Genomic DNA, 16,273 nt, shown 5'->3' with positions numbered 1-16,273 from the left:
ATTGAAACACGGCTATTATTATGGGAGCCTATGGCGGTGCCCAAACTTCCTCGATGGCTCCGGCATCCAGATTACGGCACCCAAATTACCTGTTTTAGGTGTACTCACCTGTACAGGTCACATTAGTGTGCCACTCATCAGTGTTACTAACAGGATGGGCACATTTTACTGTCTGAGTTGCTGGATAATATTTAGCTTTGCACTGGACTATCTCTCCACCGTTGTCATGTTGCCTTTCTGCATAGAGACGCTCCAGGTTTCCTATACTTGGCTCTCTACATTGTGTTGGGGGGGTAACATATTTAAATATTTGCACAGAATATATGTAGTGCTCGGTATATACTGTACATGTGATGGAGATAGGCTGTGCTGTTACTCACCTATACAGGTAACAGTGGGCGGAGACCACTCCTGGGCGGTACGAGGATTGCTGCATGTCATTATGGCTGATGATGGATAATATCCAGGTTTGCACTGTACTGTTATCTCTGTATCTCTGTCATAATACTGCCAGTCTGCAGAGAGACTCCCCAGGTTTGCTATAGTCGGTCTTCCACATTGTGCTGTGAGATAAGATGAGGATACAGATCATTATAGAGTATATACAGTGTGAGGTGTACTCACCTTTACAGGTCACATTAGTGAGCCACTCATCAGTGTTACTACCAGGATGGGCACATTTTACTGTCTGATGATGGGTAATATCCAGGATGGCACTGTACTGTTATCACTACACCTCTGTAATAATAATGCCTGTCTGCAGAGAGATGCTCCAAGTTTGCTATACTTCACTCTCTACATTGTGTTGGGGGGGGTAACATATTTAAATATTGGCACAGAATATATATACAGTGCTCGGTATATAATGTACATGTGATGGAGATAGGCTGTGCTGTTACTCACCTATACAGGTAACAGTGGGCGGAGACCACTCCTGGGTCATACGAGGATTGCTGCATCTCATTGACGCTGATGATGGATAATATCCAGGTTTGCACTGGACTGTTATCAACGCACTTCTGTAATAATACTGCCAGTCTGGAGAGAGACGCTCCAGGTTTTCTATAGTCGGTCTTCCACATTGTGCTGTGAGATAAGATAACAGATCATTATAGAGTATTCTGTATACAATGTGAGGGGTAACAGGCTGGTGGTGTAATTAGTCCACATTCAGTGAATATCAGTGATGGGAGTGCAGCCTTTACTGACATCTCTCAGGCTTCTCCTCCTTATTATCCCCATGAGACCATATTACAATGGGGATAAGCATGAACATGTGTATGCATTATGTACTACAGCATCTAGACAACTCAGGAACCTACACCAGGATTTTATTTATAGATTTCAGCTCTGCATTTAATACCATAAATCCATCACTGCTGCACAGCAAGCTCTTCCAGCTACACATACCTGAATCAATCTGCAAATGGATAACCGATTTCTTAACCGACAGAAGACAGCATGTTAGACTTGGTAAACTCACATCAAGCTCTCTGACAGTCAGTACTGGTGCACCCCAGGGCTGTGTGCTTTCCCCACTGCTGTACTCACTTTACACCAATGACTGCATCTCCACAGATCCATCTGCTAAGGTTCTGAAGTTTGCAGACGACACAACAGTAGTTGGTCTCATACAAAACGGGGACGAGTCTGCATACAGGCATGTGGTGGGACAGCTTTCCTTCTGGTGCAGCAGCAACAACTTGGAACTAAACACTCTCAAAACCATGGAGATGATAATAGACTTTAGGAGATCTCCCCCAAGCACCTCCCCTTAACCATAAATGGATCCACAATAACCCAGGTAGTCATTCAAGTTTCTTGGGTCCATGATCTCAAACGACCTAAAATGGGACAACAACACTGCCACTATTGTCAAGAAAGCGAAACAGAGGATGTACCATCTACGGCAGCTGAAAAAGTTTGGCCTACCTCAACATTTATTAGTGCAGTTCTACACTGCAATCATCGAATCCACCATAACATCATCCATGACTGTATGGTTCAGCTCCTGCTCAGCATTAGAAAAGGTGAGGCTGCAGCGCATCATCCAAACAGCGGAAAGGATAATTGGCTGTAGCTTACCTTCTCTGCAGGATCTTTACGCTAGCAGGTGCAGAAAGAGAGAAACCAAAATTGCCTCTGACCCCTCTCACCCAGCTCACTCCATCTTCCAGCGCATGCCTTCAGGAGTAAGATTCCGGTCAATCGCTACCAAAACCTCTAGACACAGGAACAGCTTTCTTCCTCAATCGGTAGCCATACTTAGTGCTGAACCACGTTAGAGCTGCCAGGACTTGAAAGTAATCAGCACAGAACTGTAAATGAACAATTCTCACATTGCTTACTGCCACTATACTTGCATAATGTCCTTGACTTGTAATATACACACTGTCTGTCCTTGTATTGTTTTTGTTTGTGTTTGTTAAGCAACTGCCAAGACAAATTCCTTGTAGGTGCAAACTTACTTGGCGAAAAATAAATTGATTCTGATTCTGATAAAGTAAACCTGTGAGTTGTATTCTTTTTTAAAGGAAATGTTATATATCTACCTTGGTACAGAGGTGCCTGTGGATGATCCAGAGTCTTCATCCTCATCCACCCCACTGGTCCTCTTCTTCATTGTGGCAGTGCTTCCGTGCGTGTACAAGTATGGCCAGCACCTGCTCCCTCACACTCCTGTACGTCTTACGGCATAGACTCGGGCTGTATTCATGCCTGTGCAGTGCAGCCAAGATCATACACAGAGGACAGCACAGCCATGTGACCATATTGGACAGGCCCTTGTTGAATCTGCTCAGAGGGTCACAGCCAAGGCCGGATTTGTACTTTCCAGTGCCCTAGGCCTGCTGTTACCAAGTGCCCCCCCCCCCCCCCCAAAAAAAAAATATTTTATCCATCACTGACTAGCGATCACTGGTTTGAATGGGCTCATTTCAGTTTTGCTGCTCTGCCCCCATTCAACAAATAATTCCTGTAATGTGCGCTCCTGCCCGCATGTGCACAGCAGCTGATAGTGTTCTGGGCATGCATACTTGAGAAATGATGCTGATGTATGACCGGTACTTGTCAAGAATGCATAACACTGTACCGGCCATGGGCAGGAGAGAGAAATTACAGGGAGCGCGAGTGGCCAGAGCATGCGCTGCTTCTTTGTCCTCTGTGCGACTGGCTGCAGTCGGAGCCACAGACAGGTGGCAGGGAGCGTGAGTGGCCAGAGCATGCGCTGCTTCTTTGTCCTCTGTGCGACTGGCTGCAGTCGGAGCCACAGACAGGTGGCAGGGAGCGGGAGTGGCCAGAGCATGCGCTGCTTCTTTGTCCTCTGTGCGACTGGCTGCAGTCGGAGTCACAAACAGGTGGCAGGGCAGTGCAATGGAGAGAAGCCCATCCAAAACAGAGAACAGGTAAGCAGCAAACATCCTGTCAAGACCCACTTTGGATGTTCTGTTGTAATTATAGTGGACCTGAACTCAGAACTTCCTCTCTGCTCTAAAAGATACGCAACAACATAACCTTTTGAATAAAAACATTTATTTGTTACAGCTGATACAAATCCTGCAATAAATCTGCAGTATGTCTACTTCCTGCTTTTATGGAAGCAGACATACAGTGGTGTGAAAAACTATTTGCCCCCTTCCTGATTTCTTATTCTTTTGCATGTTTGTCACACCTAAATGTTTCTGCTCATCAAAAACCATTAACTATTAGTCAAAGATAACATAATTGAACACAAAATGCAGTTTTAAATGATGGTTTTTATTATTTAGTGAGAAAAAAACCTCAAAACCTACATGGCCCTGTGTGAAAAGGAAATTGCCCCCTGAACCTAATAACCGTTTGGGCCAACCTTAGCAGCAATAACTGCAATCAAGCGTTTGTGATAACTTGCAACGAGTCTTTTACAGCGCTCTGGAGGAATTTTGGCCCACTCATCTTTGCAGAATTGTTGTAATTCAGCTTCATTTGAGGGCTTTCTAGCATGAACTGCCTTTTTAAGGTCATGCCACAACATCTCAATAGGATTCAGGTCAGGACTTTGACTAGGCCACTCCAAAGTCTTCTTTTTGTTTTTCTTCAGCCATTCAGAGGTGGATTTGCTGGTGTGTTTGGGGTCATTGTCCTGCTGCAGCACCCAAGATCGCTTCAGCTTGAGTTGACGAACAGATGGCTGGACATTCTCCTTCAGGATTTTTTGGTAGACATTAGAATTCATGGTTCCATCTATCACAGCAAGCCTTCCAGGTCCTGAAGCAGCAAAACAACCCCAGACCATCACACTACCACCACCATATTTTACTGTTGGTATGAGGTTCTTTTGCTGAAATGCTGTGTTACTTCTTTGCCAGATGTAACGGGATACGCACCTTCCAAAAAGTTCAACTTTTGTCTCGTCAGTCCACAAGGTATTTTCCCAAACGTCTTGGCAATCATTGAGATGTTTTTTAGCAAAATTGAGACGAGCCTTAATGTTCTTTTTGCTTAACCACCCTGGCGTTCTGATTAAATCGCCAGGGTGGCTGCGGGAGGGTTTTTTTTAAATAAAAAAAAAACTATTTCATGCAGCCAACTGAAAGTTGGCTGCATGAAAGCCCACTAGAGGGCGCTCCGGAGGCGATCTTCCGATCGCCTCCGGCGCCCAGAATAAACAAGGAAGGCCGCAATGAGCGGCCTTCCTTGTTTCGCTTATATCGTCGCCATAGCGACGAGCGGAGTGACGTCATCGACGTCAGCCGACGTCCTGACGTCAGCCGCCTCCGATCCAGCCCTTAGCGCTGGCCGGAACTTTTTGTTCCGGCTACGCTGGGCTCAGGCGGCTAGGGGGGCCCTCTTTCGCCGCTGCTCGCGGCGAATCGCCGCAGAGCGGCGGCGATCAGGCAGCACACGCGGCTGGCAAAGTGCCGGCTGCGTGTGCTGCTTTTTATTTCGTTAAAATCGGCCCAGCAGGGCCTGAGCGGCAGCCGCTGGCGGTGTTGGACGAGCTGAGCTCGTCCAGACCGCTCAGCTGGTTAAAAGTGGTCTGTGCCTTGGATATCTGCCATGCAGCCCGTTTTTGCCCAGTCTCTTTCTTATGGTGGAGTCGTGAACACTGACTTTAACCACCCTGGCGTTCTGATAAGATCGCCAGGGAGGCTGCGGGAGGGTTTTTTTTTAATAAAAAAAAAACTATTTCATGCAGCCAACTGAAAGTTGGCTGCATGAATGCCCACTAGATGGCGCTCCGGAGGCGTTCTTCCGATCGCCTCCGGCGCCCAGAATAAACAAGGAAGGCCGCAATGAGCGGCCTTCCTTGTTTTGCTTAGATCGTCGCCATAGCGACGAGCGGAGTGACGTCATCGACGTCAGCCGACGTCCTGACGTCTGCCGCCTCCGATCCAGCCCTTAGCGCTGGCCGGAACTATTTGTTCCGGCTGCGCAGGGCTCGGGCGGCTGGGGGGACCCTCTTTCGCCGCTGCTCGCGGCGAATCGCCGCAGAGCGGCGGCGATCGGGCAGCACACGCGGCTGGCAAAGTGCCGGCTGCGTGTGCTGCACTTTATTTCATGCAAATCGGCCCAGCAGGGCCTGAGCGGCAGCCTCCGGCGGTGATGGACGAGCTGAGCTCGTCCATACCGCCAGGCTGGTTAATTGAGGCAAGTGAGGCCTGGAGCTCTTTAGATGTTGTCCTGGGGTCTTTTGTGGCCTCTCGGATGAGTTTTCTCTGCACTCTTGGGGTAATTTTGGTCGGCCAGCCATTCCTGGGAAGGTTCATCACTGTTCCATGTTTTTGCCATTTGTGGATAATGGCTCTCACTGTGGTTCGCTGGAGTCCCAAAGCTTTAGAAATGGTTTTATAACCTTTACCAGACTGATAGATCTCAATTACAGTACTTTTGTTCTCATTTGTTCCTGAATTTCTTTGGATCTTGGCATAATGTCTAGCTTTTGCGGTGCTTTTGGTCTACTTCTGTGTCAGATAGCTCCTATTTAAGTGATTTCTTGATTGAAACAGGTGTGGCAGTAATCAGGCCTGGGGGTGACTACAGAAATTGAACTCAGGTGTGATAAACCACAGTTAAGTTATTTTTTACCAAGGGGGGCAATCACTTTTTCACACAGGGCCATGTAGATTTGAAGTTTTTTTTCTCACTAAATAATAAAAACCATAATTTAAAACTGCATTTTGTGTTCAATTATGTTATCTTTGACTAATAGTTAACGGTGTTTGATGAGCAGAAACATTTAAGTGTGACAAACATGCAAAAGAATAAGATATCAGGAAGGGGGCAAATAGTTTTTCACACCACTGTAATTTTAACATCCTGTGCTTTCAAATGAGCTTAGATGTTGTGGCAGTCAGGTGACACAGTGCAGAGATAAATTACAACTTGTGATTAGACACAGAGGAGGGGGAATTAGACAGGCTCTCTAAATACATACAGGGTACATTTCTCTGTTTTCCTTCTGTCCTGTGCAAGAGTTCAGGTCCCCTTTAAAGCATCTGAATGACATGTATTTATATTTGCTGAAAAATCTATGCATCTCTTTTGAATGTTGAATGTACATATGGTACATATGATGGTGTGCTCTAACATATTGACAGTATACAAGAACAAAGTCTGAAGAAGGTTTATTAGCACAAAGCTTACTCTTTTTCTTTTAACCAATAAATTGTATCATCCTGATTCAAAACTCTCTGCTTTCGCTGATGGTTAAGATGGTACAATGCTCTACTGCTACAGGAAAGTAGAAGGATGCAAAACCATACACGCTAGCATAGAGGTAGTAACAGCTCAGGTGTCCTTTAAAGTGACAGTTTAGCAATGAAAGGGAAGCAAACTGCATTTTTATTCAAGCAGTTCTCATAGATGGTAGGAGCTGAAGGACAGAAAATGAGCCAGGAAAGAGTTAACTGAAGCAGATGAGATCACTGCTAGCTAGGAAAAAAAAAGAGAAACATAAATTAGGGTTAGATAAAGTAATTAATGACTGCTGGGGTCAGTGTCAAAGCTGTAAAAGAGGTGAAGATTATAAACTAGCGGAGCTCACTGATGTTTGTGAATGCCTGCATTAAAACTCAGCGGAGCTTAGTTCTATCTGCTTTGTAATTTGCAGTTGGCTGATGGTGTAATGGTTAAGGGCTCTGCCTCTGACACAGGAGACCAGGGTTCGAATCTCGGCTCTGCCTGTTCAGTAAGCCAGCACTAATTCAGTAGGAGACCTTTGGCAAGTCTCCCTTACACTGCTTCTGCCAATAGAGCGCGCCCTAGTGGCTGCTGCTCTGCTCTGGCGCTTTGAGTCCGCAAGGAGAAAAGCGCAATATAAATGTTATTTGTCTTGTCTTGTCTTGTAATGTAAATCTCTGGTATTTCTCACATCTATCTGTATGTCCTTCATACAGAGGAATGGATTATCAGTGACAGTTATGATTGATCCTGATTGTTATAACACATCAGGAAGTGAGAGAGAGATGCAGGGATTGGGGAACTCTGGAATTCAGCTATTAGTGCAGAGCAGGACGCTGGATGGCTGCGCTGCGGGACCAGAAGAGATTATTTACTTTGACATATGACCTCTTCTCTCTCCAAGTCATGCCGCCCTTCTTATCTTATCTGATTTTATCGCCCTAGGCCGTGGCCTTTTCTGGCCTTCCCAGAAATCCGGCCCTGGTCACAGCGCTGGATCAGGAGGTGCAAGGAGGGTGGGGGAAGCCTCCATACTATCCAGAAGCTTCCCTCTATGGAGGTCAGTATATGACTTTTTTTGCTTCAGGTACCCTTTATAAGCTCATTATAATCCACTCATTCCTATTTCACCAGCAGTGTGGAATATTGGAAGAGTAGGAATGATTGATTGACACTAGTAATAGAGGCTCCAGCAATATACGTAGTATACATTTTACTGAATACCCAGCAGCACACATTTTATTTATGAAGGGTTAATGCTGGTGCTGGGTGTTCAGCTGCTACACATCCAATGCACATGGCTGACAGGAGGTATATCTGTCGGGTTTTATGGTCTGGGTAATCGATTATGACAGACAGCTAGCACAGCAAGCAGAGCATGGCTATTATTCCATCCCTTTTCACCCAAGTTTTACCCTAGGAATCTATGGGCAAAGCCATCTCCTGGACGTGTCACTGCACTACAGGGGCGTCACTAGGGCCTTTGATCCGGGGCACCGGCCGGGAACCTGTTGCCATGGTGCCCCGGATCTATTGACTGGCAAGAGGGGGCACTGGGTGGAGCGGGCAGTTAAACACTCACCTGTCTTCAGATCACCGCAGGCACAGCTTCCATGTGCTTCCGACTTCCTCCCTGCGGCGTCCGTCATCTTGGTTACAATGCTCCCTGTGATGACATCACATGGGGTGCTGTTACCAATGTGAGGGACAACGCGGGGAGGAAGCCGGAAGCACATGGAAGCTGTGCCTGCGGCGATCTGAAGACAGGTGAGTGTTTAACTCCCCGTTCCCCCCCGCCGCTCCGCCCAGTGCCCCCTCCTACACTAGGGTAAGCTGCCTATCTAATCTACGCTGGGGGAACCTACCTATCTAATCTACGCTGGGGGAACCTACCTATCTAATCTACACTGGGGGAACCTACCTATCTAATCTACGCTGGGGGAACCTACCTATCTAATATATACTGGGGGAACCTACCTATCTAATCTACACTGGGGGAACCTACCTATCTAACCTATACTGGGGGAACCTACCTATCTAATCTACGCTGGGGGAACCTACCTATCTAATCTACGCTGGGGGAACCTACCTATCTAATATATACTGGGGGAACCTACCTATCTAATCTATACTGGGGGAACCTACCTATCTAACCTATACTGGGGGAACCTACCTATCTAATATATACTGGGGGAACCTACCTATCTAATCTACGCTGGGGGAACCTACCTATCTAATATATACTGGGGGAACCTACCTATCTAACCTATACTGGGGGAACCTACCTATCTAACCTATACTGGGGGAACCTACCTATCTAATTTATGCTGGGGGAACCTACCTATCTAATCTATACTGGGGGAACCTACCTATCTAATATATACTGGGGGAACCTACCTATCTAACCTTGTCACGCTTGGTGGTATATTCTCCACAGTCAGCACTTAACGCATATCCTGACGTGAAGGAGATGCACACGCAAGCACAAGGAACCAGGATATCCCCAGTTATAGTGCGAGCGCACTAGTGGAGGAGAGGACTGACTCTAATAGGAGATGTGGCGCACAGAGCAGGCGTAGATCCGAGCAACCACAAACAATACTGAACAATAGTGGCTCAGCGCAAGGTAGCGCTGAGCGCACAAACCAGAACCCAGAAAGACTAGGACAGGTAGACAGAATGAACGCTTGCTAAACTAGTCACTGCTTTAGTGACAGCAAGCGTCCATAAACAAGACAGACTGGAATGAGGCAGCCAATGTGACCGCAGCGATGGCGTACCTCACAAGGACAGGACAGAATAGTCAGGAAACAGCAGAGTCAAAGGCAGGCAACGCAATACATACAAATATACAACAGATATGATATTCCTAGTGTATTACAATTACAGCTATCAATGAAACTACAAACGACTGACTAACATATTGTAATGATCGGTGTAACACAGAGAGGATCTGATTACCGGTGATCTGCAGAATCAGTGGGAATACAGATATATACCCGATTATTGATGATCTGCAGTATCACCGATAATCAGATATACTTTCTAACCTCTGGACACCTGAGTAGAGTACGAGTGTTTGGTGCAACAGTAATGTTTTGAGGGCTGCACCTCAAGATCAGGTACAGGGCAGTATAGAGTACTGCGCAAGTACAGATTCCTTCCAAAGGCCTAGACTCTCCCGAGGGAGGAGTCAGGCTGAGCGTAGGAAGGACAGAGCATGAGTGACACCAATGAGGTAGTGTCACTAACGGATCTGGGAACTGCCTCTAACAGTAAGGTCAGTTCTCGAGGTCGGGCAAGCCAGGTCGTTAACACACAGACAGATCAGGTACAAAATCAGGAGACAGATGCAGAGTAAACAGACAAGCAGGGTTCGGCAACAGGGTATCAGATATATCGAGGTACAGAATCAAGAGGCAGATGCAGAGTCTAAGGGCTAGCCGGGGTTCGGCAAAAGAGTATCAGAATAGCAAGGTACAGGATCAGAGTTCAGAAGAATAGTCAGGCAAGCATAAGGTCATAACAGATAATCACAATTCCTAGTCTAAGGTGTGAGATCCTTAGACGTCAACACCTAGGAAACTGTCTAAATAATTACAGCTAATGTCACAGAACGGACAGGGTCTGAGTGCTACCACGTAGTGATCGCAACGCCAGACACTGGAGGAATGACCAGGCTCCAGTATATATACACCAGCGCTCTCCAGCGCCTCCCCTAAGTGCTGGGCCAATGAGGAGTGAAGCAAATGTCAGCTGACCAGCTTGGTCAGCTGACCTTCTTTTGGCTGCCATATAAACTCTGCCTCTCTGCGCGCACGCGCGTCATTCTAAATCTTGGAGGACTATGAGTCCCAGCCACACCAACACTGTCTTGCAATATGTTTGCTGACCTGCGCGTGGGGCTGGTCGCACCGCCAATGGCACAGGCGGCGGCCTCCCCGCGCTGGGTCATACTGTTAGCAACAGACCCGTGCACGCTAACCGCCGCGTCAGACGCGGCGGTTTCTCCGCGTTCCGCCATGCCATCCGCGGAAAGAGCCACCTCACGCTGACTTAAAGCGGCAGCTCTTCCGCGTTTCTTCACACATATGTATATATTGGCGATGAACCGATATATAACATAAGCAAGGAATACTGGTTAGGAACTGGAGCAATACAGGGAACAGGACTAGGAAGGTGTAACGATTTCTGTCAGCATGAACAGAGTTCTGATTATCAGGTGATCTGCAGTATCACCTATAATACAGATATACCAGACAGCTGATGAGATAGCTAATAGCAAGTATAGTGATTGGTGCAACAGCAGTACTGATAGGTTTAGCTAAACCTCACCAGAGGAGCTGGTGGGTACTAACAGTACAGCGCCCCTCACCAGAGTCAAGGGCCCTCTGGTGAGAGTAGAGTGGTCAGACTAATCGAGTTGGCAACAGACAGACAGATGCAGTACAAAATCGGAAGGCAGAGGCAGAAAGATATAAACAGGCAGAGTCGGACAACAAGATCAGATGGGCAGAGGTACAGAATCACTGAGCAGAAGAGTAGTCAGAAAGAGCCAGAGTCATACACAGATAATAACACAGTAATGAAGTATCTTAATAGCTATCAAATAATTCCTATCTTGTGTGAAATCCCCGGTTTCCTCCCGGATCAAAGCACACCGGAACTATCTAAGGTCTGAGCACTAACACAAAGTATTCGCAACAGCAGACAAGTTGCGAGTGATTCAGCTAGGCTTATAAGGCAGAGGAGGCCGGTCAGCTGACGCGCCTCCTCCTCGCATAAAGGTCCTGTCTGTGCGCGCACGCACGCGACAATGCAACCTTATGTGCGGCTGACAGACCCGTCAGCCGCATAGACCCGTCAGCCGCTGTCAGACACGGATACATTGCTAAGCAGAGAGCTGGAGGCAGCTGCGGTGGTAGCGCTGTTCCCCGCAGCTGCCTCTCCATCGTTTATTACAGAAGGATTCGCTACTTCTACGCAGAAGTGAGCGCAATCCACGCAATGGTAACAGGAACAGGACTAAGCTAGCTAAGCAAGGGTGATCACTGTTAGAATCTTTCTATATCACCTTGCTTCGACACCAGTAACTTCTTACAGTTGCGTCTCACAGACTGTGAGATCACTTGACTCTCCACACAGCAAACAGGAGATAGACTTTCTCAGGCTTCTTCAATGTTTACGTTATTTATTCAAGTAACAGAAAATACAGATAGATACAGTTTATCATCTCCTTGCCAAGCAGACTTCCATGTTGCGTTACAGCGGCGTGAGTACCTTCCTTCTGAAAGTACCCAGGTCTTCTTGTATCTACTCTATGTTACATCTAGACTACCTATGTACAGCATACATTATATCAGATTACAGAAAGGAAGAACATTCTTAGAGGTCCTAGTCAGTATTGAAGCATAGCAGGAATCAGAGAGAGAGAGAGACCCTTTTCAGCTCGTCCGGCTATTAATACCGACTAGGAAAGAGTTAAATATGACATCATCTTCGCCACCCCCTAGATCAGATTATTGGTGGACCCACTCGTGGTGTCATCATACACACCTACTTGATTAATAATCAATGAGGCATTTGGCCTATATGCAGGAATGTGGATGTTTAGTAAATATGGCCGATGTTTACTGTTCCTGTGGTGGACGTGTTGAGTGCAACAAACACAATTGCTAACTTCCAGCATAGAGCAATATCCTGCCTCTATCTGGCCAGCAGACGCCAGTCAGCCAATTTGATTGTGTGTTTGATTGGCTGACTGGCGTCTGCTGGCCAGATAGAGGCAGGATATTGCTCTATGCTGGAAGTTAGCAATTGTGTTTGTTGCAGTTGGCATTCAGTTTAGAGGTGGTGGGGTGAGTTCCCTGGAGGTGGATTGGCTGACTGGCGTCTGCTGGCCAGATAGAGGCAGGATATTGCTCTATGCTGGAAGTTAGCAATTGTGTTTGTTGCAGTTGGCATTCAGTTTAGAGGTGGTGGGGTGAGTTCCCTGGAGGTGGATTGGCTGACTGGCGTCTGCTGGCCAGATAGAGGCAGGATATTGCTCTATGCTGGAAGTGAGCAATTGTGTTTGTTGCAGTTGGCATTCAGTTTAGAAGTGGTGGGGTGAGTTCCCTGGAGGTGGATTGGCTGACTGGCGTCTGCTGGCCAGATAGAGGCAGGATATTGCTCTATGCTGGAAGTGAGCAATTGTGTTTGTTGCAGTTGGCATTCAGTTTAGAGGTGGTGGGGTGAGTTCCCTGGAGGTGAGGTCCAGGGCTTGCTCACACTTCCCTCTAGGTGTCGCATGGTGGTTTGGGGGCCCCAGCGAGTGAGAGAGACCTGGGGCCCCTGGGCTGTCATGTGGACCAGTGTTTGTGTGGACGTGTTGAGGTCAGAGTGGCCGATGGCCTTCTTTTAGGAACATGTTCTCAGTATCTGCGTGTATTCTCTGCTACACGCAGACCCTGAGATGCCTCTGCCTGCATCACAAAACCTCTATTTATTTTAAAGGCATACACTGCGGACAAGCCTTTTACATAAAACTCAGGCCAAGTAACTGAGGCCTACTTAAATTATAACAATCCCCCCTAAAACGGCTTGACCCGCAGATCCCAGCGTCTGAACCTCCCAGTACCTGGTTTCTTTCTTTTATGTTTCACTTTTCGATGTTCGTGCTCACACAACTTCTCTGCTCTAGGCGGTTACCCCTGGAAGAGAGAGAGCAAGACCTCTTGGTCTTCCTGTAACCAGGCTCTCTGGGTAGGCCCTGTCCACGACAAAGACCGGAAAAAACGTTACCGCTCTGCAGCAGCGGCGACGGAAACCCGGATTGGTCAACTCCCTTTTTTCCAACTCCGGCACCCCCCCTGATGCGCTGTCCCTCCCGGGTTTCGGCACCATTGTTAGAATCTTTCTATATCACCTTGCTTCGACACCAGTAACTTCTTACAGTTGCGTCTCACAGACTGTGAGATCACTTGACTCTCCACACAGCAAACAGGAGATAGACTTTCTCAGGCTTCTTCAATGTTTACGTTATTTATTCAAGTAACAGAAATACAGATAGATACAGTTTATCATCTCCTTGCCAAGCAGACTTCCATGTTGCGTTACAGCGGCGTGAGTACCTTCCTTCTGAAAGTACCCAGGTCTTCTTGTATCTACTCTATGTTACATCTAGACTACCTATGTACAGCATACATTATATCAGATTACAGAAAGGAAGAACATTCTTAGAGGTCCTAGTCAGTATTGAAGCATAGCAGGAATCAGAGAGAGAGAGAGCCCTTTTTCAGCTCGTCCGGCTATTAATACCGACTAGGAAAGAGTTAAATATGACATCATCTTCGCCACCCCCTAGATCAGATTATTGGTGGACCCACTCGTGGTGTCATCATACACACCTACTTGATTAATAATCAATGAGGCATTTGGCCTATATGCAGGAATGTGGATGTTTAGTAAATATGGCCGATGTTTACTGTTCCTGTGGTGGACGTGTTGAGGTCAGAGTGGCCGATGGCCTTCTTTTAGGAACATGTTCTCAGTATCTGCGTGTATCCTCTGCTACACGCAGACCCTGAGATGCCTCTGCCTGCATCACAAAACCTCTATTTATTTTAAAGGCATACACTGCGGACAAGCCTTTTACATAAAACTCAGGCCAAGTAACTGAGGCCTACTTAAATTATAACAATCACGATAAGCGCAACCTACCGAAACGTGCTGGAACCTGACTGACTGAACACAGGATATAAACAGTTTGAGTACGTATATATCAGCAACACTGATGTATTAACGTAACACGAATACAAGGAAAATAACAAACACACTAGTATGCGTATATATTGGCGATGAACCAATATATGATGCAAGACTAGCAAAGTAACAAATACTGATAAACAAGAACAGGACTAGAAGGACTCACTGACTCCTGCGCAGGAGTCAGTGCAGTCCACACGGGATAACACGAGAAACAGGAACAGGGGCCCAGAGTAACAGGCAGAGACTGAAACTATGATAGCCCGTGGAGCCCTGCAGGAAGCAGCTCTTTATACTGGGGTCATCCAATGGGAGCAGACATGCAGATTCCCACACAGGTGAATGATAATCAGTCACAAGCTGGCAGCAGGGAAAGGCAGACAAAGCTATGCAACCTGCATGAAAGGGATTGCAGCTCCACTGCAACAGACAATGTTTGACTTTACAAGAACATCCCAAACTGTCATGAACTGCCGAGCAACTGCAGATGAAATCAACACTTAGAGCTCGATTCACAAAGCGGTGATAACTCAGTTATCACGCCTAAAAGACTTTAGGCGTGATAACCTTTGCACCACCTAGTTATCACCGCTTTGTGTTCTAACTCGCGCGAAGGTACCGCGCGTACGCGCGTAAGCGCGCGCAAAGTCCCATAGGGCTTAATGGGAGCTTTGCGCGAAGCGCCGGGTGCTGCGCGCGCGCGCAAAACTTTGCGCGTGGAAAATTCGCGCGAGTTTCTTCTTATCATGCCTAAAGTGAGTTTAGGCGTGATAAGGGGCTTTTCACTCGCGTGCAAACACTTTGCACCGCTTTGTGAATCAGGCTCTTAGTGTGAGTGCAAGCAAAACTATGCGAGCAAATGCATGTAAAGAAATCAAAAACTGCTTGTCTACAGTACAACTGCAGCCAGCAGTACATGCTGCAGAAGTGATCATAACAAACCTATACTGGGGGAACCTACCTATCTAATCTATACTGGGGGACGCTGCCTATCTAACCTATACCGAGGGAACTAGGGATGATCGAAAAGAGAAAATTCAGTTCTGCCGGAATTGTGGAATTCCGCCAGCGCTAAATTCCGTCGCCATTACATTTCCGCGGAATTTTGCGGATTTCCACGGAACTCCGCATTCCGCCGGAAAAATTAAAGTAATCGCAAATGAAACCTTGTTCATGCTAAATGGTAGCCCATGGGACCTAGTGGCTGTTCCCCCGGTCATTTTTTTGTTTTTTTTAGATTATTTTTAATTTTTGTTTTGTTTTTTTTTGCAGCAGGACGTGTCGCTTAAGCCATGGGACCTAGCGGTAGTCCCATGGCGGTCATTTTGGCACCGCAGGAGGTGTCACTTAAGCCATGGGACCTAGCGGTGGTCCCATGGTGGTCAGTTTGGTGCCGCAGGAGGTGTCCCGTAAGCTTTGGGACATGATGGTGGTTCCATGGTGGTGTTTTTGGCGCTGCAGGAGGTGTTGCGTAAGCTTTGGGACCTATACAAAATGGTTGGGATAGGTGAGATAGCTAGGGAGCTGGTTGCTAACATAGGATTGATTGGTTTTTGTTAAGACTGTAATTGCTGCTAAAATAATTCCTATTTTCATGCAGAAATCCTGTTGTTTTCACTTTAAGCTTCTTCTAGGGGCTTCCTTGTGATTGGCTTACAAAAATCCGCATTCCGGCGGAATTCCGCATCGCTCCGCGGAAATTCCGCCATAGCGCTATAGCAATTCCATTCCGCTGCGACGGAACGGAATCACCAATTTCCGACCGCAATCGCGGAAATCTCAATTCCGCGGAATCCAGCGACCATCTCTAGAGGGAACCTACCTATCTAATCTACGCTGGGGGAACCTACCTATCTAATCTATACTG

At 47.0% G+C, this 16,273-nt stretch overlaps 1 protein-coding gene across 5 annotated transcripts in view; it reads right to left on the bottom strand.

The window, feature by feature from the left end:
* Positions 1 to 16,273, bottom strand: part of LOC137532532 (C4b-binding protein alpha chain-like) — a 732,640-nt gene that overhangs the window by 264,586 nt on the left and 451,781 nt on the right. For all 5 annotated transcript variants that reach the window (XM_068253140.1, XM_068253166.1, XM_068253147.1 and 2 more), the window contains exons 6-7: positions 904 to 1,086; positions 381 to 563 (exon numbers count right to left, since the gene is read on the bottom strand). In XM_068253140.1, coding sequence (XP_068109241.1) covers positions 381 to 563; positions 904 to 1,086 — 366 coding nt within the window. The remainder of the gene's footprint in view (positions 1 to 380; positions 564 to 903; positions 1,087 to 16,273) is intronic.

Source organism: Hyperolius riggenbachi, chromosome 1 (genome assembly GCF_040937935.1).
Source record: "Hyperolius riggenbachi isolate aHypRig1 chromosome 1, aHypRig1.pri, whole genome shotgun sequence".
Lineage (NCBI taxonomy): Eukaryota > Metazoa > Chordata > Amphibia > Anura > Hyperoliidae > Hyperolius > Hyperolius riggenbachi.
The sequence above is the reverse complement of the archived record's forward strand: the minus strand, read 5'-3'. Positions and strand labels throughout refer to the sequence as shown.